This window comes from Talpa europaea, assembly GCF_964194135.1.
Source record: "Talpa europaea genome assembly, chromosome: 16".
In the NCBI taxonomy this organism is placed as follows: domain Eukaryota; kingdom Metazoa; phylum Chordata; class Mammalia; order Eulipotyphla; family Talpidae; genus Talpa; species Talpa europaea.
The window spans coordinates 45,750,592-45,775,386 of NC_140084.1; the positions used below are offsets into that span (position 1 = coordinate 45,750,592).

General features: G+C 46.5%; 1 protein-coding gene across 1 annotated transcript in view; it reads left to right on the forward strand.

Annotated features, from left to right (window-relative positions):
* Window positions 1–24,795, forward strand: part of ARHGAP35 (Rho GTPase activating protein 35) — a gene marked incomplete at its 3' end in the record, with an annotated part of 66,340 nt that overhangs the window by 14,606 nt on the left and 26,939 nt on the right. The window contains exon 2 of the mRNA XM_084257542.1: window positions 953–1,097. Within this exon, the coding sequence (XP_084113668.1) occupies window positions 953–1,097 (145 nt within the window). The remainder of the gene's footprint in view (window positions 1–952; window positions 1,098–24,795) is intronic.

Below are 24,795 nucleotides of genomic sequence, written 5' to 3' on the forward strand. Positions count from 1 at the left end.
GCAACCCAGCGCTCAACCACTGCGCCACCGGGGAGGCCCAAGGGTGCTGGCCTTTGTATACAATATTTTTTCCCTCGTGTGAACTTCAAAATTGAAGAGCTGAATCCTTTTGGAGCAGAAGAGCCCAGTGTTCTGAGGTTGGGCCTGGAAGACAGGGGGCTTGGACGCCAACACTGTTGCTGATTAGTCCCATCATTGAGGCACATGGGACAGCTTTCTTTGGTAAAATGGAATGTGGTGAGGTTTAAAAGAAATAACAGAAAAGAAATAATAAAATAATAATAAAAGAAATAATATCTGGGGCTTGCTTGGTGCATTGTAATCCCTGGGTGATTCTTGCTGCTGCTCCTATTCCTATTACTACATGAGGAAAGTAATGGCTGTAAAAGAAAAAGAATTCTCTTCTTTGTTGTATTAGATTAGTTGGTTTTACCCTTACTTGACATGGAAGCCACTAGACGCTAACCCCAGACTAGTGCATTGAAGGCAGTTCTCACTTGGGGCTTTCAGCCCTGGCTCACTGTCTTTTCTGGAAAGAGGAAATTATTCACTTTTGAGTCCATCTTTTATCTCTCTTAAGATTTTAGCTATCCTTGAACGTTTAAAATCTATTATCTCTACGGGATGTTTGAAATACTTCCTGTGTACTCGTGTGCCCGATAAAGGATGTGGATAGTCATCTTATTGTTGTTAAATAAACACGACCTGCTTCTTATAAACACCTTTGTTCTCATAATGCAGTCAAGGTGTGACTATGTGGCTATTGGTGGGATATTTGGAGACTAGAAAATACAGAATTAGTGACGTGAACAAATGGGGCTCTTTATCCTGCTTGGAATCTTTCCAGCAGTTTTCACACGATTATGAGTTCCCTCTGGAAGAATTGCTGATATTTCAGTTGCATGTTGATACTTACTTTGTCTTTGTGCTTTCTCTTTTCTTTCCTGGACAGAAACCAAAGCCCAAACCCCGGCCATCCATCACAAAGGCAACCTGGGAGAGTAACTACTTTGGGGTGCCCTTAACTACCGTCGTGACTCCAGAGAAGCCGATCCCTATTTTTATTGAGAGATGTATTGAGTACATTGAAGCCACAGGTAAGAGTGTTAACCTCTTAGCCAGCTGCAGCTTTCACTGTCTACAGGATGCTTTCTAGCAGGCCAGGCCATCTGGAAATTCTGGAATCAGCTCTTGTCTAGTGTGAGATGCCTTCTGAGAAGGAGTTGAGCAGTTCCGACAGCTGTCAAACTCCTGGATCCCCCATCTTCATGCAGTCGTGTGCTGTCGTGCAGGATCTGTGAGCCATCTCTGCGGGCCGTAGCTCCCCGCCATAGCTTGCAGCCTCCTTGTCTGTGTCTGACTCATATCTGTCAGCAACTTGAGGGCAGGGAAAAGGCTTCATGTTTGGCTCTGTGTCCTCAGCATGTACTGGACACAAAATGGTAATACAATTCGGTTTAATAACATGAATGAGTTGTTGTGAGTGTTAACAGCTCTAGGCTATTGATCAGGGCCCCAGAATTATGTATTGACAGGATTTTTCCCCCAGAGGTAAAGAACAACTAGGGTGCTTGGATACCTTCTAGTCAAGGAGCTGAATTTCAACTCCACTGATAATTTGGTGTTATTATAAATGCAGACTGTCTGACAATCTAAGATAACTATCCTTCAGAGCATGAGATTTGACTTGCATTTAAAATGTTTATTTCATTCTCATGTAGGGTTCCCTAAATCTCTTTGGGCTCTTTTTTTTTTTTTTTTTTAAAGATTTATTTATGTATTTATACAAGTACTGGGTACAGTCAGAAGCATGGGAGGGTGAGAGAATTCACCAGAGGCAGAGCGGGGAGCAGAGCAGGCAGAAGGACCGAAGTACACTGCTGAGGGGAGCAGCGGGCGGCAGGAGAGGTCTGCACGCCATGCGGGACCCTCCTCCAGTGGCCGGGGAGCAGCCAGGGATCGCACCGGCACTGCAGAGGCTGCGGGCAGCTTCGCAACCCAGCGCTCAACCGCTGCGCCACCGGGGAGGCCCTTTGGGCTCTCTTTTGAAACCCCTGAAACTTCCTGTTTCATCTCCTTATTTCCCCTGAAATGAACCTCCTTGGCTTTCTCCTGGATGCTTTCAAAGTTGGTGAGTTTTGAGCAGAAGGTGGCATAGTAGGTACACAGGTCTGCAGGTTCTTGAGTATGGTTGAGGTCAAGAAACAGGCTTAAATCAATTTGAAGCCAAGGTAGAAATTACAGCCTTCATATGTGTTCTGATTCTGGCATTATCTGTAAGATATTAAGTGTTTGTGGCATGGACAGCCTGCCAGACCCTTGATAATTTCAGCAGCTTCACATTCTGCTGAGGGACAGTGTTACTGTTTACTTAGGATATGCGAGAAGAACCTATTGGGGAAGATAGGTTTCAGTTGGAGCCCGCTAAGGACTTAGAGTTCTTTCCAGGGTTTTCCCTGTAGCACACCAGGATTTGCAAAATTCCCCACCAGGATTTGCTCTGTTCCTGTTTCTCCATAGTGCCATGGAATTCACTGTGAGCACGTGGTGTAATCACAGCAAATATGCAGGTTTTCAGTCCATTCTGTACCCAAGGCCTTTTCTCAGTGTCCATCTGGTTTTGAGGCTGGTTTTTACATCACTTTCTTCCTGGTACCTCTCCCTCCCACAGGAGGAAGTCTACACAAAGCAAATTCTAGATATCGAAGCCTCTCCTTTTTGATCCATCACTGCAGAGAGGTAGCTGATGTCATTTTAAGGAGGTTGGAGGGGGTCCTCAATGTTTCATTTTGAAATAATTGCAGATCTTTAGGAAAATTGCAAAAATTATAAATTGGAACATATTGAAAATTACAGGTTCCTGATTTTTTTTTTTTAATGCATACAAGAGCTGGGGTGTAGGACAGAGGTGCAGGGGTGAGAGGATTCACCAGAGACAGTGGGGAGCAGAACAGGCGGATTGATTGAAATACACTGCTGAGGGGAACAGCGGGTGAGACAGGAGAGCTCTGCTGCGCCATATGGGTCAGCTCCCTGGCTGGGGATCAAACTCGTGCTGCTGTGGCTGCAGATAGCTTGATAGTGCTGCAACTTAAACCCTTGCGCCACCAGGGAGACACCCCACCCCCCCCTTCCCTAAATTTTAACATTTTACCAGATTTCCTTTGTTGTTCTTTTTCTGTGTTTGTATCTTTTTTTCTGAAATGTAGAATTGCACATAGGATGTATCTTTAATTCTAAATACTTCTGTGGGGATTTTTTAAAAACATTGTCTATATAACCTCCATGTAATTATCAAAATGAGGACATTAACATTATTCAGTAAGAACCCAATGATAGACTTTCATTTCATCAGTTGTCTCATTAACATCCTTTATTACAAAAAACAGAATTTTTTTGATCCAGGGGCTAATCCCAGACCGCACATTGCATTTAGTTATCAAAACGGTTCAGTCTGTGCTTTTCATCATCTTGATAGTTTTAGAGAATAATTTAGGGTTCACTTAATTTGTAGATGATTATTGATGACGTTGTAGATGATTCCTCTACTTGGGTTTGTTGTTGTTTTAATGTTGCCTCTTGATTAGATTTAGGTTTACACTTTGGCGCAAGCAGCGTCCTTCCCGGTGTGAGGCTCTGGGCGGCACCCATGTGTCAGGTGCTGGAGGTCTGCAGTCGGCCCCTGGTTCAAATGTTGGCTCTCTAGCCTTCTCCCCTGTAAAGCTGCTCCCTGGGCATGTCACTTGGTGGGTTCCGAAGTGTCCGTGTGGAGGTGCTTTGACACTGTGTGTCTGGCTTCTCCTGCATGCACCCCCTGGTGTGGGCATCATTGATGACTCTCACCTGAGGAAATGGTCACGATGTTTCTAACTCTCTGAGACCTGTACCCATTAGTTGGCCTTCCCCACTCAGGATGGCCTCCTCAAGGGGCTTGCTTGTGGTGGCACCAGGGTTGGCATTGTACCCTCTAGCTGAGCTCTTCAGTGTCTTGACCTACCGTGCCCGCCTGGCGCCTCTCCTGGGACTGTGGTGAACGCTTTTTCCATCCAGGGACAAAGGGCCACCTCCTGGTGTAGGTCTACTCGTGAACCTTTTCAGGTAGAGAGCCTCTCCGGCCCTGGCCCCCAGCCTGCCACCAAGCCAGTCCTTCCCTGAAAGCTCTGCTAGATGTCCCCCTCGCCCCCCCACCATCCCCCATGTTGCCAAAAGGCGTGGCACTTTGGGGTCCTCTGGGGCTCTGTTCCTACTCTGTCACTTCTGCTTCGTCATTGCTTGGCTCTGTTCCCCACTTCATTTCTACTGCCTCCCCCTCGTCCCCCTTCTTCTCGGTCCATCCTGATTAGGAGCAGCTCCTCTGCTAAAGGCTGCCTCTCGCTTCCTCTCTGCCGCTCATACTGCAGCTCCCCTGTGTGCGCAGTGCTGCTATGTCGGGGTGGTCGGCTCCCCGCATTCCTCTTTCTCTCTCTCCCTTCATTCTTTTCTCTCCCCTCTTTCTGCTTTATATGCTTCAAGTTTTAATTTTAAAATGGTTGGCGCTTTTTTTTTTAAGATTTATTTATTTATACACGAACTGGGGTATAGGCCAGAGGCACAGGAGGGTGAGAGAATTCACCAGAGACAGAGCGGGGAGTAGAACAGGCAGAACGACCAAAAACACTGCCAAGGGGAGCAGAGGGTGAGACAGGAGAGGTCTGCTGCGCCATGTGGGTTTCTCCCTAGCTGGCCGGGAATCAAACCCGTGCTGCAGAGGCTGCAGACAGCTTCACAGTGCTGCGCTCAATCCGCTGCACCACTGGGGAGGCCCTAAAAATGGTTTGGAAGAATACAAGCAGTGTGGGAAAAGTGTGTGGACAGGCAGTTTCTTTGTATTTCCTGCTTTGCTTGGCCCTTCTGGCCTTGGAAGTGTGTCGGGCCTGCGTGCGTTGGCTCCTTCAAGGCTCCTCCACCCCTGGAATGCTTTGAAGACCTCCTGGTGACTTCACGGACACCGGACACTTTCCAACCTCCTGAGAGCAGGATGCTCTGTTCTTGTTTTTCCATAGTTAGGACACAATATACATTATTATTGATTGAGTGGTTTTCAGTCTGGAATACCTTAAATTCCTTTGTTTTCCTTTTAACTCTGAGTCATATACCTCTCCTCGACATTCATATACTTCTCCTCGGCTTTAATAGAACTTTAGGGAAAAGTTAACTTGTGACCTGCGAACTAAGGATATGTGCTTGGGGAGATTGTCTTTATAGAATCTATTTCCTAATTTTTTCCCTCTTTATAAAAAGTAGAAATTTAAAAGGTAAAATGAGCAAAGATTTTAAAGATTCTTCACTTGGTAAAACCAGTTAATGATTTGATTTTTTTATATGTGATTTTCTTACAGTTTTATTTCTCTGCAGATGTGTATAGGCATTTATATTTATAATTCAGAGTATGTGGTGTGGTAGTTTTTGAGCCTACCTTATTACTTAGAGGAGGCCCAGGAACGCTGCCCAGCACTTACTACTCATGTTTTCCCGCAGACCGGGAATTCCGTAACTGAGGCCTGGATCGGATGGGCATTTTCTGAGAATCGCTGCTTTTCAAATCAGACATTGTTTTGTGAGCATGTTCCTAGCATTAAATACTCTGACAATATGACTTTAATTACTGCATAGCGTCCTATTAAATGACTGTCACCAATTATTTCACATTCCTCTTATTGTAGCATTTTCTCCTGAAGTACTTAAAGAAGCAGATTAGCTAGGAAGAGCATTTTGCAATAGTGATAGAGAGCCTGGAATCTGCAGTCAGTGGAGCTCACTTGTAGAAGGAGGGTGACCGGCTGGACTGCACTCTGGGGCCTCCACATGACTCAGGACCCTTGCACGGGGGGCACCTGCACACGCCTGGCACCGGGGTGGGGTATGGTCGTGCAGCATCTATGTTGCTCTGCCAACAGGACATTTGCCTTCCTGTTGCCAGTTAGACTTGACCTTTAAAAGTAAATATCCATGACTTCTTTTCTCCCCAACTTCTCATGTTGAAAATGGTTAAGACCCACTGAAAAGTTGGGTGAGAGGGACAGTGATTAATATCTGGCTACACTTGACCTTTCTATCCCTAATTTTTATTGTTGATAAACCATTTGAAAGTAAGCTACAGCTGCCCTGTCAGTTGCTCCTTCAAATTCTCAACCTCTACCTCCAGTGTCAGGACTTTCTCCCCCACAACTGCAGTGGCATTATCACTTCTAAGAATATTAACAGTAATTCAGTAGTATTTCATATGCAGTCAGTTTAAATTTACTCAGTTGCCTTAAAACTGTCTGCTACAGCTCTTTTTGTGCTAGGATCCAATCAATATTCATAGTGCATGTTGCTGTTGCTTCTCTAGTCCCGTTCAGTTCAGAACAGTTCTCTGTGCTGCTGCTTTTTATAACTGATGAGCTTTTTTGAAGAGTAGCCAGTGGTCTTGTAGAATTTCCCCTGGTGTGATGTGCTGCCTGTGGGCTCTCCGTCATCCTCAGTCCCTCTGACAGTGTGCCCAGCCACCTCCTCACGTGACTCCTGTTTAAGTAGAGGGCTGGGGCAGCAGGACAGCCGCTTCCCTCCCTGGAGTACATGTGTGAATTGGGTGTTGGACAAACGAATGAATCGTGGATTATGTTTTTCCCAACTTGGACCTATATGGAACTTGCACTTTTCTTAGGGAAAGTGCTGGAGCCACCTGACCTCCCGTCGCATTTCCCTCTCTTGCTCATGGTAGACATTGCCATGTGGCCCAGCTTCCACGTGGTGGTCTAGGCAGTCACTTCCAGCCAGTCGGAGAGGGTCTGCCAGATGAAACTTGTTTTCCCGGCCTACCCTAGCAGCTCAAAATCCAAGATCAGCACATCCTTGTTTCTGTGTTCGTCTCGTGCACCTCGGCGCTATGCTCATCCCTGCAAGTGAGAACCTGCACCATAGCTTTTTTTTTTTTAAGATTTATTTTTATTTATTTATGCATACAAGAACTCGGGTACAGGCCAGAGGTACGGGGGGTGAGAGGATTCACCAGAGACAGAGTGGGGAGCAGAACAGGCAGATCCACTGAAATACACTGCTGAGGGGAGCAGTGGGGGGGCAGGAGAGGTCTACTGCATCATGTGGGTCAGCTCCCTGGCCGGTAATGGAACTCGTGTTGCAGTGGCTGCCGATAGCTTGATAGTGCTGAGATGTTAACCCTGTGCCACCAGGGAGGCCCCTTCATCATCACTTTTGTTAGGGGGAAAGGATGTCCTAAAGCTAAGTCCATATAGGCTTTGTGGACTCCACCCCCACCCCAGGCCAAAGCCAAAGACACTGGGAACTCCAAATCCCATCACCACCCAAGGGAAGGTGGCTGGGACCTGAGGGTGGGGTTAAGCAGCCAGGTTGGTATAAAGCCAGACACGTGGGCTTTGGGGGGGGGTTCCCCCATTTTGGCTCTCCGCCAACTCGCAGCATCCGGCCAGCTCTGAGAGTGCCTTTGGGTTTCCAGGTTGGCGGATCGGGTAGGACGCATTAAAGACTTTATTTCCCTATTTTCTCCCTGAGTTGTCCATTTTCCTTATTTCCTTTCCCTTGTAAATAAACCTTTTATGAACCTTTTGTGTGTGCCTGTAGTGGAGTATTCATAAGTCCCTTTTAAGCGCGCGGGTGAGGACCCACAGCCAGGCAACCCATTCAATATCGGGGCTGCCCTTTAACACTTTGAAGGTCACTGCTAGGGTATTCGCCCTTCTCTTTCAGCTTCACGACCTGTGTTGCTACCCACCTGCCCCATCACAGCCAGGGGGGACCTGGCAGTGGAGGGGGCAGTGCACTCATTGTAGATGGGACAGCCTGAGCCACCCCACAAGATTATAATACTCTTCCAAATTACAAGAGTGATATACATGTTCACTGTAAAACATTAATCATATATAGATGGGTGTTAATGTAGACATACAACAGAAAGTGAAAGTCCGTTATAATCCCAATCTCCAGAAATAATCTGCATTACCGATTGGATTATGTTTTCTGCTAATACAATCCACCCATGTCTAAAAACACAAGATTGTGTAGACACTGTCCCACGGGTTGATTTTTATTTGTTTTAATTTAATGCTCTGTACCTTGGGTGGGTATCGCCTTTTTGATTCTATCTCCGGGCCTACTGCATTTGAGTCTTTGACCTAAGTAGAGAGTAGGGAGTTGGTGTCCAAGGGGGGCTCTGGGATTGTAGGGGGAGAACCTGAGGTTATAGCTGACTCCATTGCAGAGGTGGCCTGTGGCACGTTCCTGGGACTGCTGTGTCCCCTCCCCGGAGTGGGGAAATTGTCACGCAAAGAGATTGTGTCTTCTTGTCTCAAAATGTACCACTCCCGCTCTCTTACCGGGACTCTGCTTGAGCTTCCTACCCCTATTTTAGATGCTAGCATCACGTTGTAGGTGGAGTTGTCTGCTTTGCACCTGGCTTTTTTCCTGAGCTTTCTGAGCAGTTCATTTACCCTTGTTTCAAATTTCCTGAAATTGGAATGTGTTCAAGGAATGACCTGTAGGTAGAACGGCTTTCAGATTGATTTGCAGAGGCTTTTAGCCCGGCCCGGCCCAGGGCCAACCCGTATGCTGCTGCGCTAATAGGATATTAGATTTTTACTCTCGGCTCTGGTTACAGGGGAGGGCTGTATGCCCACCACTGCTGCTCTGGGGTCGCCACGGGTGGGCACTTGTCTAGGGTCAGACTTTACATTTCTGGTCAGAAAGATTTTTTTCTTGCGGTTTCCACCCACGGGGGCTCTTGGTTCAGGCAGTGGACCCACTGCTCCCTTTCTGGGGGGACAGGAAGGAGTACATTGATCCCGCTCAGCACTGCCACGCAGCGAGTAACCAAAGCAGATGCACCCCTGTCCAGGGCTGTCCTCCCGGAGCCGGGTCAGGGACCTGCTCACAGCCCCACCCCACCCCTTCCCCAGAATAAACACACTGTCTGTGCACCTCACTGTGCCCACGAAACTAAGGTCTTAAGTGATCCACCCACCCCTTACCCTGCCCTGAGCTTCCAAGTGTCCCCCACCCCTGGAAAGGCTAATGTCCTGGAGACTGAGTGCCTGGCACCCTGCTCCTCTGGCCCTGCAGAGTGTGTTCCCCAGGATCTCAGCCTCACTTGTCAGCTATTCAGCTAAAAATAGCATCCTCTAGGAATCATTGCTTTGAATAATACGTGAGACAAATGCATACGGGAGACCAAACCTCCTCGCTCCCTCTTTCTGGGATTCTTAACCTTTTTCTTTTTGCCATTGGGATGGGGCAGGGGACCATGGCAAAATGACTTTCTGACTGCTCTGCTCACCGATAGGAGCCCAGTCCCCATCCAGGGAGTGCAGTGGGGGGGGCAGAGCAAAGGGGTCATTTTCTGGAGAGGCAGTTGCTCTTGGGCAGAAGCCCGTTTTGAATTTTGGTCATGCTGTGTTCAGACCATACCTTGGAAATAACTGGTAGGCTACAGTGTTGCTAGTGCATCTTCACTTCAGATGGTCCCTGTGGGATGAAAATACCTTGCATTCAAAGAAGCCTGGCAGCTGTTTAAAATAATAATGCCAGAGACGTGTTGCCATCGGGTTAACTCTCCCCATTTTCTATTCCTGACACATTTATTGAGTGTTTGCTATGCTCCAGGCCTTGACTCAGCACTTGGCATATGTGATCTCATTTCACATGAGAGTGTTTTGTTGCTCTGAGAACCCAGATGTGGTAGGAAGCTGGCCCTAGGGACAGGTCAGGGTACATCAAAGTCTTTTATCACTGGCGAGAGGACCTCGGTGTCAATAAAGTGCGGGGTTGCCCTGACTGGAAAGAAGGTGGTAGCGTTTATGCTCTCCTGACGTCTTCAGGGAGTCTGGCCAAAACCTGGTGACAGACCCCACGTCTGCCTGCCAGCACCTGCCTGGGCACCATGCTGCGCTGATGTTCACACTGCATCTCAGAAACCCTGCCGGAGGCCTGGCCATGCGCCACCAGCCCGCTGGGGTTTCATTGCCTATGCACGGCAGCCTGTGTCCAGCAGGACCGGTCTTTTTTAATTTGCCTTCCAGAGCACAGTTCATTCGCCAGCCACAGGATCAGATCAACCTTGACCTCTCATCTCTAGTTCAGTTGGCAATCCAGGATACAGCACTAAGAAGTTATGGAAAGGCAGAAACTTCCTGAGAAGCCATTAGTAGGTCTAAAAATATTTAGTTATCTTTTTTTTGTTTTGTTTTGTTTTAATATGGCCCACATGCTAGACTTCATGTTGAACTTAAGTTGCCCTGGTGATGTCCAGGGTGGGCTAGACAGAACCATATAAATGCATAACTCATTTAGGTGAGGAACATTATTGGGTTTTACAGTCACCAGCTAATGAAACAACTGACAGGAAAGGAGCCTTGAGGCTGTGGCACAGTTGGAACCGAGCCATGCTGCCATCGTCCCTGTAAGAGGGCCGGCTCGCTTTGGAGAACTCTCTGGACAGTTCTGTGGGCTACTTGGAAATCCCTGCAGGTAACATTTCAGGCAAGAAAACCTTCCTGGCTTTGACAAGAAATTGATGTAACTTTCTCATAGAGCTACCTCTTCCTTACCTGTGGGTTTTGATTTTGAGTTGTTTCTTCCCATGTGCAGAACCAGTCTTTCCTATATCAGGTGGGGCTTTTTGTTTGTTTTGCATTGCGGGGGGACCATAAAGTAAAACAAAATGTTTTGTGATTTGTGCTTCAGCAACTTTGGGGTACGTTACAAGTCCCAGACTGTGGGGTGGAGGGGACTCTGGCAGTTTATTAGGCTGTCAGACACACTCTTCCCAACACAGTCTTCAGTGTTTACCCAAGAAAAATGAAAACATGTTCACAAAGGCTTGTGCTCAGCTGTTTTTAGACGCTCTGTTTGTGAGAGCCCCAACCTGAGCCACCTAGTATCTGTCACCAGCTCAGAAAACAAGGTGGCCTGCTCTGCCTGGAATACTATTCAGGGGCCAAAAGGAGTGTGCAGCCTTGTACACGGCCTATGTCAAATCACAAAATTGTCATACACTGAGATGACAGAAGCCAGACGTTACACACTGCAAATTATGACTCCATTTATATACAGCTCTGGAATATGCAAGCTGATCTGTAGTGACAGGAAACAGATCGTGGTTGTCTGGGAGCTGGATGTGACAAGGATTGATTGCAGAGGGGCATGGGAAAACTTTTTGGGGTGGTGGAAATATATCCCGTCTTAATGGTGGGTGATAGTTTCATTTATGCATGTATATTCCAAGACTATCAAATTGTACCTTTTAAATGGATGCCTCAATAGTAGAATTTTTTTTTAACTCAAAAACATTACCAGAAAAAGGTTTTAAGGGAACTCAAAATTTACATGACCTCAAAATGTTGCCCAACACATTAATTACTGATAACAAAGGAGGAAATAATAGAGAGATCCGAGGGTTTACCACCTTAACACAGGGATTACACCTCTGGCACCTGACTAGTAATTCAACCCAACATTATGTACCTTCTTGCCCAAAATATTTAATCTGAATCTTATGATTAGGAAATAATCAGACAAATCCAGAATGGGATACATTTTCCAGAACGACTGGCCTAGACCCATAAATAGGTCAGTGTCATGAAAAAGAAGGGAGGTTCTCATGCTATTTCTGTGTTCATAGTATGCACCCCTTCCCCATTTGAATAACCAGGTGTTAAATCCATGAGCCTTGGAGTCACCCCTGGTGTCCTGGCTCCCCTGAGTGACTGACCTCAACTGTCTAAGCCTCATTTTGTCTGTTCCTTCAAATTGAGACTAAAAATACTAACTCCTTCAAAAGGGGTGTTTGAGAATGAAATGAATCCTGTTCGTAATGCTGTTAGCATAATGCTTGGCACATCGTGATCACTCAGTAAGTGTTGGTCGTTGACGCTCATCCCTGACTTGCTGAGGTTTGGAAATCTTAGCAGGACATTTCCCCACAACAGTCAAGGCTGAGATTGGACAATGTTTGTAGACAGGTTTTAAAAACTGGGCCTCCCTGGTGGCGCAGGCAGTTGAGCGCCGCACTGTGAAGCTGTCCACAGCCTCGGCAGCGCAGGTTCGATTCCCAGCCGGCTGGCGAGAGTCCCACATGGTGAAGCAGACCTCTCCTGTCTCGCCCGCTGCTCCCCTCAGAAGTGTATTTCTTCAGTCTGCCTCTTCTGCTCCCCGCTCTGTCTCTGGTGAATCCTCTTACCCTCCCGCGCATCTGGCCTATACCCTGGTTCTTGTATAAAAAGAAATAAAATCTTTTAATAAATAAAAACTTCTCACTGAAGCTTAGCATCCAAGTGCACCCATCATAATTACAACTCAGGAGCCACAAAGCAATCACACATCTATACCCAGATCAAGAAACAAGATGACCAGCCCCTGTCTTCTCCCCACGAACCAAACTTCTTATTGGCCAAAGAGAAGCCAATTTCTTGGCTTCTTCGAAGAGTTGTGCTTGCTTTTGTACTTTAAAAATGGACTCATACCAAACGCAATTTTGTGTCTGGCTTCCTTCACTCAACATTATGTCCGTGAACTTCATCTGAAGTTGAATCCATAAATTCACTCATGGTTGTGTGACTAATCTACAGTTGTGTCCATTGTCACTGCTGTATACTATTCCACCACATGAATTGACCATAATTCGTTCTTCATTCTACTCTCATGAGCATTTGGGTACTTTCCAGTGTGGGGGTATTATAAGCAGTGCTGCTAGGAACATCTTACGCCCAGATCCTGGTGCATGTGTGTGCACTCATGTCCTTTGGTATTTGCTCGGGAGTAGACTGTTGTTAATAATTCATTTTAGCATGTTGAGCATGATGGTTTAAAGAGGTCTTAAAGCACATACCAGCCCCTGAGAAAGTAATAACCCAGGAAGCTGAGAGCTAAAGCAGTAAGGGGATCTCTCCTACTGCCTGGCGGCTTTGTGTTTTGTGTCTCTTGAGGGGTCCAGGCAGGGCGTGCACACAAGCTGTCTCACATCCTTTTAGCAGCCAGATCAATCCAGTGCTTGACTGAAAGATTCTTCCATTGTCTTGTGGGGTGGCTGAGGCCACGCTCTGCGTGCTTTTGAGACTGTGGTTAGCACCGATCGAGATAACCCTGTGGTTTTTACTTGCCAGGCCACCACAGGGCATTCCCGCTGATTAAATTTTTGCCATTTGTGACACAGGTATGTAGGTGTCTTATTGTCACCTACCAGCAAGACTCCAAAGTGAAAGGTTCGGCCAGCCCTGTGGACAGTTTCTATGGTGGGGATGGGTGAGACAGTGTTCTGAAGCAGGCTCCCCACCCCCATCCCCCGTGTCTCCAAGTGAACACCAGGCCCTGCAGCCGTGGCTTGAAGCTTATAAATCGGTGTCTACAGCATTTGGTCAGAGGTGACCCTCAGCAACTCTGCACAAATGGAAGCCCTCTCTAAAAATGGTCTCTGACAGAATGCTGAAAGCTGCGACCTTCCTCCTGAGTTAGCTCGTTTGCCTGGGTAAATGAGCAGAGTGCTTTCTGCGTGGCAGATTTAAATTTCACCACTAATTGAGGATAGCATCTTCAGGGAGAAACGCTTGCCATTAGATCAGAGGCCTTTGGGAGAAAGCCTGGCAACAAGCACACGTGGGCAGATGAAGCAGGCAGGGGAAGGGAGAATAGTCACCATGGGACCAGCTGTGAAGAAGCCACGCGAGGACTTTTACCACATGCCCATGAGCGTGTGCACATGCGTGTGGTGTATGTATTGTGCCCCCCCACCCCCGCCCTTTTTCTTCGTACTAACTGATCTGTACAGGATGGCCCTGGGTCCAAACTGCCTAGGTTCAGATCTCCACCCTGCTGCTTAACCTCTCCGTGACTCACTTTACTGAACTTTAAAATGGGACTAAAGGTAGGACTCTGAGTCACTGACAAGATTTGGTCAAGTTGAAGAGCTTAACTGTCCCCGGCAATTAGCATTCGCTGCTTGGGCTTCTGCTGCTGATGTCACCTTATCTAAGATGCCTTCCACTCCTCCTGGGCCCTGAGCTTGCTGGTGCCGCCTCTTGCCAGATCCTGCTGCCCACAGGGCTCTGTTCCCTCACCCTGGGCAGAGGTGCCTCATCTACACACAGTCCAGCTCCAGCTTCTCCCTCCGGGAAGAAGAATATAGCGATTCGTTCCCCCTTGGGGTTCCTAAGAGAGCCAGGTGGGCGGGCAGCCAGGTTGAGTCAGGACTTTGGAACAAGGTACAACTTGGTTTAAAGTCTCAGCTCAGCTACGTCCTTTGGCAAGGCAGACTTCCTCTAAAACGCAGCTGATGATAGTACCCCCAGCTAGGCTGTGAGGACTGAATGCAATGCGATGACTCGCACAAGATACTTGGCCTTGCACATAGTAAACAGTCAGAAGAGGGGAGCCATTGTTATTTTGTTGTGAAATTTTCATTGTTAATTTATTGCATCTCATCTATTTCTTGGGTTAATTTTGAATTGATTCTGTTCACCCATATGGTCATGGAGCTTTGTTATCTGTTCTTTTAGCTTTTCTCCATGGTTACTTTTTTCCATTTTACCTCATTCTTTAGATAAGGAGTCCTTTGTGCTTTGATTGCTCTGCTTAGTTCCAGAGTGTGTGAGGACTGGGGTGCCTGGAACCACGAGGGTGCTGCCCTGTCTGTCCGTTCAGCGCCTAGATGTCAGCACCCCACATACTGTGTGCCAGGCGCCGCTCAGGTCCCTGATGGGACAGTCGTGGACCGTGCCTCGTGCTGCCTGCGCTGCAGTCAGCAGGGGCAGGGGGCGGCAGACGGTATGACATCAGATACTAAGAATTGTAGCATTTCCCTCCTGATGCCCAGGAAGGAAAAAAATGAAAAGTGGAATGTGAAATGTCTGGGGTGAGTGTTAAAATTTTACATATGAAGGGCCTAAGGGAGAGTGACCTTGAATGAGCGCCTGGAAGGAAATGAGGGAGGGAGGCAGGCCACGTTGAGGAAGAACCTTCCAGAAAGAGAACAGCAAGTGTAAAATTCCTGAGAGTGGAACATTCCAGGTAAGGACCCCGGCGTTTACTGTGAGTGAGGTCAGAAGCCAGGTTTTGAGTAGAGTGGCAATATTTGGCTTTTGTTTAATAAAACAACTCTGGTACTGTGGAAAGTAGGCCTGACTCTTGAGGTCTTGAATGTTCTGATTTAGCTGCCTTCTGCACATCTGTCTTCCTTGCTCTGAATAGGTGCCCAGTTCCATGTATTGCTGACATGGGTTCACTTAAGACACTTATAGCCAAAAGGATGGAGGGCTGTAACTCAGCAGGCGCTGGGGAAGGAAAGGACCCTGGGTGCAGCCAAGGCAGAGAATACCAGCAACAGTAAACACAGGGTCAGCTCCTGATCCTGCTTTGTCTTTCCAGCCTCATCTTTTTCCGCATTTTTCCATTTTGTGCCCCAATGTCTTTGCCCATTGCTGTCCTCAATGCCTGACATGTTTCCCTCCCACCAGACACATTTCTCTTCTAGTCTTTCCTATTATCAGGGATAAATAAGGTCTTAAGGGTGGGGCCCTGATCTGATAGGATTAGTGTCCTTATGGGAAGAGACCCAAGAGAGCTCTGGAATCAGTCACCACTTTCACCTTGAACTTTGAGAAAATAAGCTGCTGCCTTTTCGCCACCCAGTCTGTGGTACTTTCGCACAGCAGTCTGAGAAGATGAATGCAGATAGCACAATGGCCGTAGCAGGCCTCAGAACTCAGAGATCCTCAAGGTGGGGCAATCCTTTCTTTGTGTATGTCCCCGCGAGCCTGGCTCTCCAGGGACATGTCAGGGACCTTTGTGTTCAGAGGACCAGAACAGAGCAACTGGGTCAGTAGGAATGGGAATTGCAGCAACAACGTCAGAAAGACTGAGATGGGTGCAAGGCTGCATGGAAGAAGACCACTTGAGAATCCTGGTCTGAAGAGATAAGCGTGTGCCTTTGTGTCACACTGCCTCTCGGGTGGTTGGCTTGTTTGAAATGTAAGATGACTTGGGAGTCACACAATGGAGTGCCGCGTTTTCAGACAGAGATGGTGCGGGGCCTTGTGATTTCACCCCAGTTTGTCGTGTTTCACTCTTGGCTGGAATCCTTTGACTATTTGAATTTGGTGGCCTACCAACTGTTTCCAAAAAACAAGCTAGCATAATTTATCTTTTCACGTCAGCTGCAATTTGGTTGAAAGCAAACCTTTCTAGTATGTAGTCCAGAGCTCCTGATAACTGGAACTACAATCAGTGTTTCTGTTTTGTGATCTAGTTTTTGTGTTTCAGAAGCCATGGCAAAAACTCTTTCTTATGTGGTGGCTGTCAGGAGCCTGCCCTGGACTGTGGTAGCAAAAGAGTGTTTCGTAGAAACTTGGCCTTTATTTAATGAGGTATCTCCTTCCTGGGCTGGGCTCCTGCTGGAGCGCACATATCCCTGTTACCCTTGAAGGGTGTGAAGGACCTCGAATTGGGGTGAACTCAGAATTCTCTTGGGCCTTGAAGTGTCAGTTTTGTGTTCATTGTTGTTAACATTACTAAGACTAGATGAGGAAGAATAAGGTGAAAGTACCTAGCCTGGACTGAACTCAGGACAATTCTTGATTCTAAAGCCCTTGGTTCTGAGCTGCCCTATCTATGTGAGGCAGCTGCTGGGGGATGGGTCATGGGGCATGAAATCAGGGTGGGTTCCGTCATCAGTGACCCCAGTTGGAAACACACCCGGATGGGTGAAGGTATACACTTGCGTTGTCAGTGTTCGGAAGGTGCTGGTGGCTGTTTGAACTAGAGTTATAATGGGGAGTTCCAGTCCTAAGCTCTTTACAAGCACTATTTCATTTCATCCTTCTGGTGAGGTCCTGCTCCCCCCACAGCTGATGTTTCCCCTTCAGGTGATCTTTGAAGGGAAGCTCATAGGTAGCATTTACATGATACAAGCGAGATTCCAGAGGGATAAGTTGCAGGTACCCCAGTTTGTTGTTTGACTTAATCTATCATCTTCCATATAGAATGTGTTCATTTGTTGTTTTTACAGTTGAGTTTTCCATTGTTTGTTTTGGCTTCTGAGCTTTTGATATATTTAGAAAGGGTTTACCCCACTCCAAGATTATTTTTTGAAAGCCTACTGCAATTTTTTCCCCTCTAGCATTTTGTTTTTGTTTTCCTGTAAAAGTTATTTGTGGAAGATACAACCCATTACTTCAGTTGTAACAACATGGTCTTTTGCACGATCTGTCTTCCGACCACAGATCTGTAATCTGCAGCAGGTTCCCGTGTGCATGGGCATCTCTCCTTGCTGGCCTCTGATCCAGCGAGCCCGCTGCTCCAGCATTTTAGTTACTGTGGCTTTATAGGTTACCACTTTGGAATTTCCTTGGCTTTTCTTGCTTGTTTATTTTTCTATATGAGCTTTAGAATCTATTTAATTTTTAAAATAAACCTTTTGTAGTCCTGCTGTGATCATAGTAAATCATAATTAACTGTTGATATCTTTATGATATTATTTCCTCTTTTTTGTCCCTCGGTAGTATTTTAAAAGTTTTCTTCCTATAGTACTTGCATATTTTTTTGGATATGGGTTAAAAGGGACTTTTCAATCATTTTAATAGGCGGTGTTTATATAGATGAAGGTTTTTGACGTCTACGTATTAACTTTGTGTCCAGACTCCTTACTGAATTTTTAATTGCTTGTTGTTTTTCAACTAATTCAGTTAGCTTTATGAAAATATAATTTACATTTAATAAAACTTACCAATGTTAAGTGTATATTCAGTTTTAACAAATGTGTGTAATTATGTAGCCATCACCACACTCAAGATATAGAACTTTTGGGCTTTTAGGTAAATGATTTATAACATCTTTAAATAATTATAACTTATCTCCTTTCCCCATATTTATTCCTCTGATAATTTAAATAATGCTAATAATAATGGGTATTTTTACCCTGTTCCTGGTTGACTTTTGGACTGAGACAAATTATTTTTTTCAATTTTATTTTGGATTTTTATTCATCCATTCTTTTTTACTATGAATTTTTTTTGCTTTATTTCATCACAGGTGAAGTCAAGTTTCCTTTGAACTTTTATAAATATGCAGTCCTTACAGTTTTTCTATTTTTATCCATTTAATAATGAATACATTAAATGAATAACTCCCTACTATTGACCCACCCAGTAGTCCTTATATATTGGTGTGATATAGTAGAAAATAGATCTTGGTCTTTGCCCCCACATTCTGGCATACTGCTCCTGAAACCCATGGAATTTCTGAAGTAACGAGTGTCTTCTGTGAGCTAATGAAATAACAGGTACTAGGGTCCTCAGTAACTTCAGCGTGGGCCTGGTCACCAGAAAGACCAAGGCTGACTAGAGAGTTGAAGCTGTCAGCTCCTGCCCATCCCCACCAACACGCTCTCCGGGGAGGGCGCAAGGTAGGAGGCTGAGCCTAATCACCAGTGGCTGTGATGGAATCGGCCAGGCCTGGGTAATGAGACCCCCCAGTAAAACCCTGAAGATGGGCTTCAAAGAGCTTTCTGGTTGTGGGCCTCCCTGGTGGCAAAAGGAGTTGTTTCAGCACATGTGTTTCAACATATGAAGCTATCCGCAGCCACTGCAGCTCAAGTTCGATCCCCAGCCAGGGAGGTAACCCACAGGGTGCAGCAGGACCGCTCCTGCCTCACCCTCTGCTCCCTTCAGCAGTATATTTCAGTAGATCCGCCTGTTTTGTTCCCCAGGCTGTCTCTGGTAAGTCATCCCCCTACTCCATGACATTCTGGCTTACACCCCAGTTCTTATTTACTTAAATAAATAAAATAAATCTTTAAAAAAAATGGCTTCCTGATTGAGGTTCTGGAAGGCTGGCACTATGAGAAAGGTCTGGATGGCCCATGCTTCTTTCCCCATGCCTTACCCTGTGCAATCTCTTGCACATGACTGTTCTGGCTTGTATCCTCAATGATCAACCAGTCGAGTAGGTAAAATGTGTTGCTGGTTGCTGTGGGACATTCCGGTGAATTATCAAACCTTAGGAGGTTTCTGTAATGGAAAAATAGGTATTTTTTCTTCTACTGTCTGAGTGACCCCTAAATGTTTTATCTTCTTTGAAGCTTTCTTATTTTTTCTAAATGCTTGTCTCTGTTTTACACAGTTGGTTTCTAGAGAGGATTGCTTGGGTCATTGTTTCTTTAACTCGTGGGAATATATTTTTATTTACTAATATGGCAGTATTTTTTCATGAATGTTTTTGCAGTTGGTTTCTCTTGCACCTCCCTTGCCGCTGATAGTCTTCCTAGAAGTGTCATGTGGTTCCCCCATTTTTTTAAATTGCAAAATGGGAACAATAAAACTTACCATCTTTATTTATAAATGTATAGTTCAATATATGCTGAATCCTTTAAAATTGTCACTCATCTTTGAATGAAGTGACTCCTTCCTAGTCCTACAATTTGTAGAAAATTCTTTTTTGCCCGGGGTAAGGGGTGGGGTGAGGGGGTCTAGCTTAGTGGGGATTTCTTCACGTGTTCTGGAAGTGAGTAGTGCACCTGACCTTTCTTGTCCCACCTCCTGGAACTGGCTGTTGTGGTGTCCCCACAGGGCCCCTGTCACCCTGCCTCCTTGATAGGTGCTCCCTGGTGGATGGGCCTCTCCATGCTGGACCAGGCCTGCGGGCTCCCAGTAACCGGCCCCCATGGGGGCCAGTGCCTGCTGCTGAGCTGTGGATTGCCGGCCGTGCCCCTGGAGTGAAGGGTCTGTGTTGGGGGGCGCGCTTGCCTACTCTGTCCGACATCTGTGACAACAGGCTTTCTCTCTCCTGGCTTTCCCACACCCCTGGTGACCTCTACAGCATTTGGTGGTTCTTACTCTTGTATCGGGTTTGGGGTCACAGATGTCTCCAGTTTTGTCAAAGACTTGATGTTTCTCTTTCTCATTCTCCTCATAGCTCCTCATAGATTTCCTGGAGAAGAGACTAATTCTTCTGTATTGTGCCTTTTTTCCACTAAATACAATCTTCTTTTTTTTTTTTTTTTTTTTTTAATAGAGGCATGTTTTATTTATTTATTTATTTGTTTGTTTTTGTTTATACATGCACTGGGTACAGTCAGAAGCGCGGGAGGGTGAGAGAATTCACCAGAGCCAGAGCGGGGAGCAGAGCAGGCAGAAGGACCGAGGTACACTGCTGAGGGGAGCAGCGGGCGGCAGGAGAGGTCTGCGCGCCATGTGGGACCCTCCTCCGGTGGCCGGGGAGCAGCCGGGGATCGAACCGGCGCCGCAGTGGCCGCGGGCTGCTTCGCAACCCAGCGCTCAACCGCTGCGCCACCGGGGAGGCCCTAAATACAATCTTCTAATTTAAATAAATTTAGCATTCTAAAAAACTCATTCTTCATGGCCATTACTTTTGCCTGCTCTGAGAACTCTCACTACCCTTGGTTGGGAAATGCTTCTTTTGTGTCACTGAAGGTAATCTGATCTTCCTGAGGGAGTGGCTTCAGGGTTGACTGAGAGAGACAGGTTCTTAGATGCTTTCTTGCCTTCTCTCCATTAGCCTGGCTATTTCTGTCTTCCTGTGATTTTGTTAGCATTTCAGTCAGCTCAGCTCCTCCTCAGGTGGCAGATGGGGGGTGGGTATTGGAAGAGGGGGTACTGTGCTGAGAAACTTGAGGAAGATGCTCTGGGACCAGCCACATGGGGATGTGCTCCTCAGGATCAAGTGCAGACCAGTCCAGTCACTGAAACAGGAAGCTCTGCGACCTGGTGGGCAACAGGCCCACAGATCCCTGTGGCTTCCTTAGGATGTGTAGTATGGGAGTCTCACAGGTTTGCATTGTCTTCATGAAGAGAACCAAGTCCCTTTTTATTTATTTATTTTTTTAAAGATTTATTTATTATACAAGCACTGGGTGCAGTCAGAAGCGCGGGAAGGTGAGAGAATTCACCAGAGCCAGAACGGGAGCAGAGCAGGCAGAAGGACTGAAATACATTGCTGAGGGGAGCAGTGGGCGGTAGGAGAGGTCTGCGCACCATGTGGGACCCTCCTCTGGTGGCTGGGTAGCAGCCAGGGAATCGAACCGGTGCTGCGGAGGCTGCGGGCAGCCTCGCAACCCAGCGCTCAACCACTGCGCCACCGGGGAGGCCCCCAAGTCCCTTTTTAGAGATTAGATTTTTCTTCACTGCAGCCTTAATTATTACTATCGTTTCTGTAGCTACAGTTTTCTTCTCCATTGGCCACCTCACATCAGTCAAGTTAGTCCAGGCCAACATTTCAGTGACTTAAAAGGGCAGATATCTCATCATTATTTATCTGTTCTACATTGTCCTCTCAGGGATACAACTGATGGAGCAACCACTCTCTTGAACGTTGCCAAGTGCAGCGGGAAAGAGGCTTCTAGAGGGTCTCATTCCAGCTATTAAATGCTTCAACCACACTTCACTTCTCACAGTCACTGGTCAGAAATGGTCACCTGGCCTCACCCAACCCTGGGGGTGCCAAGGGAGTTCGTTCTTCCTTGTTTCCAGGATATGAGAGGGGGACACTGGGACAGGCACTAGCAGTGACTGTAGCTGCCTGTCAAGAGTTTCAGCAGAATTGCCAAGTGTTGTCTTTAGTTCCCAGTGTTTGGATTTGTCCATTCTGCTTCTAGCGTTCCGTGGGTTGGGATGTCTGTCAAGCTCTGCACAGACCTTTCTGGGTGATCATGCAGAGGGACAGTGTCATGATTGATCTCTGTCCTGTTTGCTGCGTGATTTCACATAATCTCCAAAGAGTCCTAGAGGTGGCACTACCATTTTCCTTTTTTTAATGATGAGCTGGTATTGAGAAAAATTAAGTCATTTGCCCCATAGTGGCTTCACTGATAAGTAGTAGGTTCAGCTCAAATGTTCTGGCTGAGCTCCAGCCCTTAATCTTATTTATTGCTCTCTTAAGGCCTGACAACTTTCAAAAGGCCCACAACTTACACAATGAGAAGCAGAGAGATGTGGCTTAGGGCCGCACGAGCTGCGCTTCTCTTGCACGATTGTCGCCCAGACCTTGGTGACCAGCAGCCCTGATGACATGATTATTTTTGATCAGAGTGTCCAGCCAGCTTTCCTATGGCTGGGGCTTGTGCACAGCCATCGTCAGGTGCTTTCTTCGCCCTGCTAAGTAAATCTAGACATGGAGAGACCACCTTCTAAAGTAGTTTGAACTTAAGATGGGGCTTTCTCTGGGTCTTTCTTTAGGTTTCAGTCTCCTTTTGAAAGCTTTTGTTCTTGTGGTAAAGTCAGTCCTCCTTGTTAAAAATAATCAAAGGCAGACTTTCGAAATTGGTGTGTTCATGTACTGTTGGTGGGAATAGGAGTAATATGGCCATTAAAAGCAATAACTTGGCAGTATCTGTAAAAAATTTAAAACTTGTCCTTGGTGCTAGTCACTGACCCTCCTGGACTTTGTCCAGGGACATGTTTGCACCTACACACAAAGGTGTGCAAGGTTAATGGAATGGGGGTGCCGGGAAGGCGTCAAAAGGTTAGGATCCTCTTTATGTACCAGTATGGGCTGTGCCTGCGGTTTATTGTAACGTAATAAAAGCCACTGTGCCTAACATGCTCACATTTATAAGGTAGAAGAAGCCTGTGTGTGTTTATGACTCACGGGGAAATGTCCAGAAACAACAGGAATTTCAGGAGTGTCTCCCAGGGGGCTCTGGGAAGGTGGTTATTGATAGGGGGTAGTGGCGCAGATAGGGCTTTTACTGCTTATGTGTACTTGCTGCCGTGTGTGAAGAGAAACTTAACATTAAGTATATAAAGCTTTAAAAAAAACTGTAATCATTTGAACTCAAAAAAAGTGAAATTGACTTTTCATTTCTGAGAGTTCTCTGCTGTTAGGGCTTTGAATTGTTCCCTTGCAAAGATTTCTGTCCCTGAAAGGACATACACATAATAGCACGCACCGCTTGCTGCGCCCAAGTGGGGCAAAGCCAGATATACTCTTCTGTGGCCTGCTTTTCTTCCCACCTAAAAATAAATTGTGGGCACTTTCCCACATTAATAGGCTAGGTACAGAGAAACCACTGCGCCTCTTGCCTCCCCCTCCTCCCCCCACCTACCTCCCTCTTTACTGCATGTAGTACTTCTTGGTCTGGCTGTATCACAATTTATTGCGTCAGTTTCCTGGTGAAAGACAGTATTTACAGTCTTGCATTACATCACAGCGCTGCCGTGGAAATCTGCCTGTAGTCATTCAGATACACGCGCGTGTGTACAAGTGTATCTAGAATGAAGGCCTCAGAATGAACCAGAGGATCTGTGCCTCTCATGTCTTGGTGGATATGGCCAGAACGTTGTTAAGTATGCCGTGCTGCCCACAGTGTTTTAAAAGGCGTAATGTTGGAATTGGAATATGCCTTAAAATTCATCCAGTTTAACTCTGCCGTGTGGCTGATTCTCATGAACGTGTTGAGCAAGAGTAGCAAGAAACCAAAGTTATATACTGCATGTGTCTGATTGTATAAAGCAGAAAAACAGGAAGAACTTAGCTAGGTGTTCTGAATCTGGACAGTGATGTTGTCCTTAGTGGGGCGTGGAGACTGGCGGGGGGCTTCTAGAGGGCTAGGATGTTCTGTGCCTTGATACCAGTGCAGCTTATATGGGTGCGTTCCATGTGTGAAAACTAATCACTGTACATGTCTCTGTGAACTTATGTGTGCTGTACTTCAATACAAATCACGTTTTAAAGCATCTAGTCCAACTCTCATTTTATCAGTAAGATCCCAGGAGTAGAAGAGCCTCCGTCCTCTCCTGCCATAGACGCCGAGGTTTCCTGAGAGCCTTGTGCTGGGTGCCAGAGCCCCGGCCCGTCTGCCAGGATTGGCCAAGTGATGGTTTTGGCACTGGAAGTGGCAGGGAACGTGCGAGTGTCTCTCACCTTGAGGCCCGTGGAGAATGAGAGGCTGTCTGAGAGCCAGCTGATGTGCCAACTGGGGTTTCTGGTTTTACAGCTCAGGCCACTGTGTTTGGGGGAAACCCCAAAGCAGGCTGCTCCCACCGTAGCTGAACTTGGGAAGGTCGATGCCAAGGAGTGCAGCCTGCCTGACTCGTGACTTCTTTTACTTGCGCTTTCTCGCTGAATCCGAGTCTTCACTGCTTCTTCTAAGTGTTTGCCCGCCAGTCCTCTCTCACATAATTGTCTTTTTCAGTAAGGTGATATGCTCAAAGTCAAAAGGAAACAAATTTCTGTCTTATCCTTTCTGGCCTGCGTTCGAGAATGGCGGAGGGGTGGATTTCTGAGGAGTCGTTTGCATGGCGTTTGATTCAGATGGGAGACTGTCAGCACCCACGATTCCTTTGCTTTGCTGTGAGGTTTTGTCTGGAAATTTACTGTGAGTCAAAGCATAGGTGGATGTTGGAGCATTTCCTGTGGTCAAAAACTGCTGCCTGTAGTTGGAGATGAAGATGCATTCAGAGTCCTTGCTGGGTGTACACCTGTGGACTCCGCTCCCGCAGCCCTCTTGCTACAGGATGGCCCTGTGCTGGGGTCCAGTCGAATATTCTATCAACTATGCTAGAAATTGAGTCTTCTAAGGTTTTTATTGTTTTATAGGCTTAGCTTTCTTGGTTTTATACCAAATCAGGGCCTAAATTCTTATTTTTATAAAGTGTTTACTAATAGCTAGTTGAATATATCTTTTTAACTCCACTTCCCATCCCCCTAGTTGCTCTCTACCAAAATATCCTATAGCCTTGCTGTTTAGTTTTTATTCTCCTAAGAGAGTAACTAAGGACTGGTACGTGCGATTCCCTTACG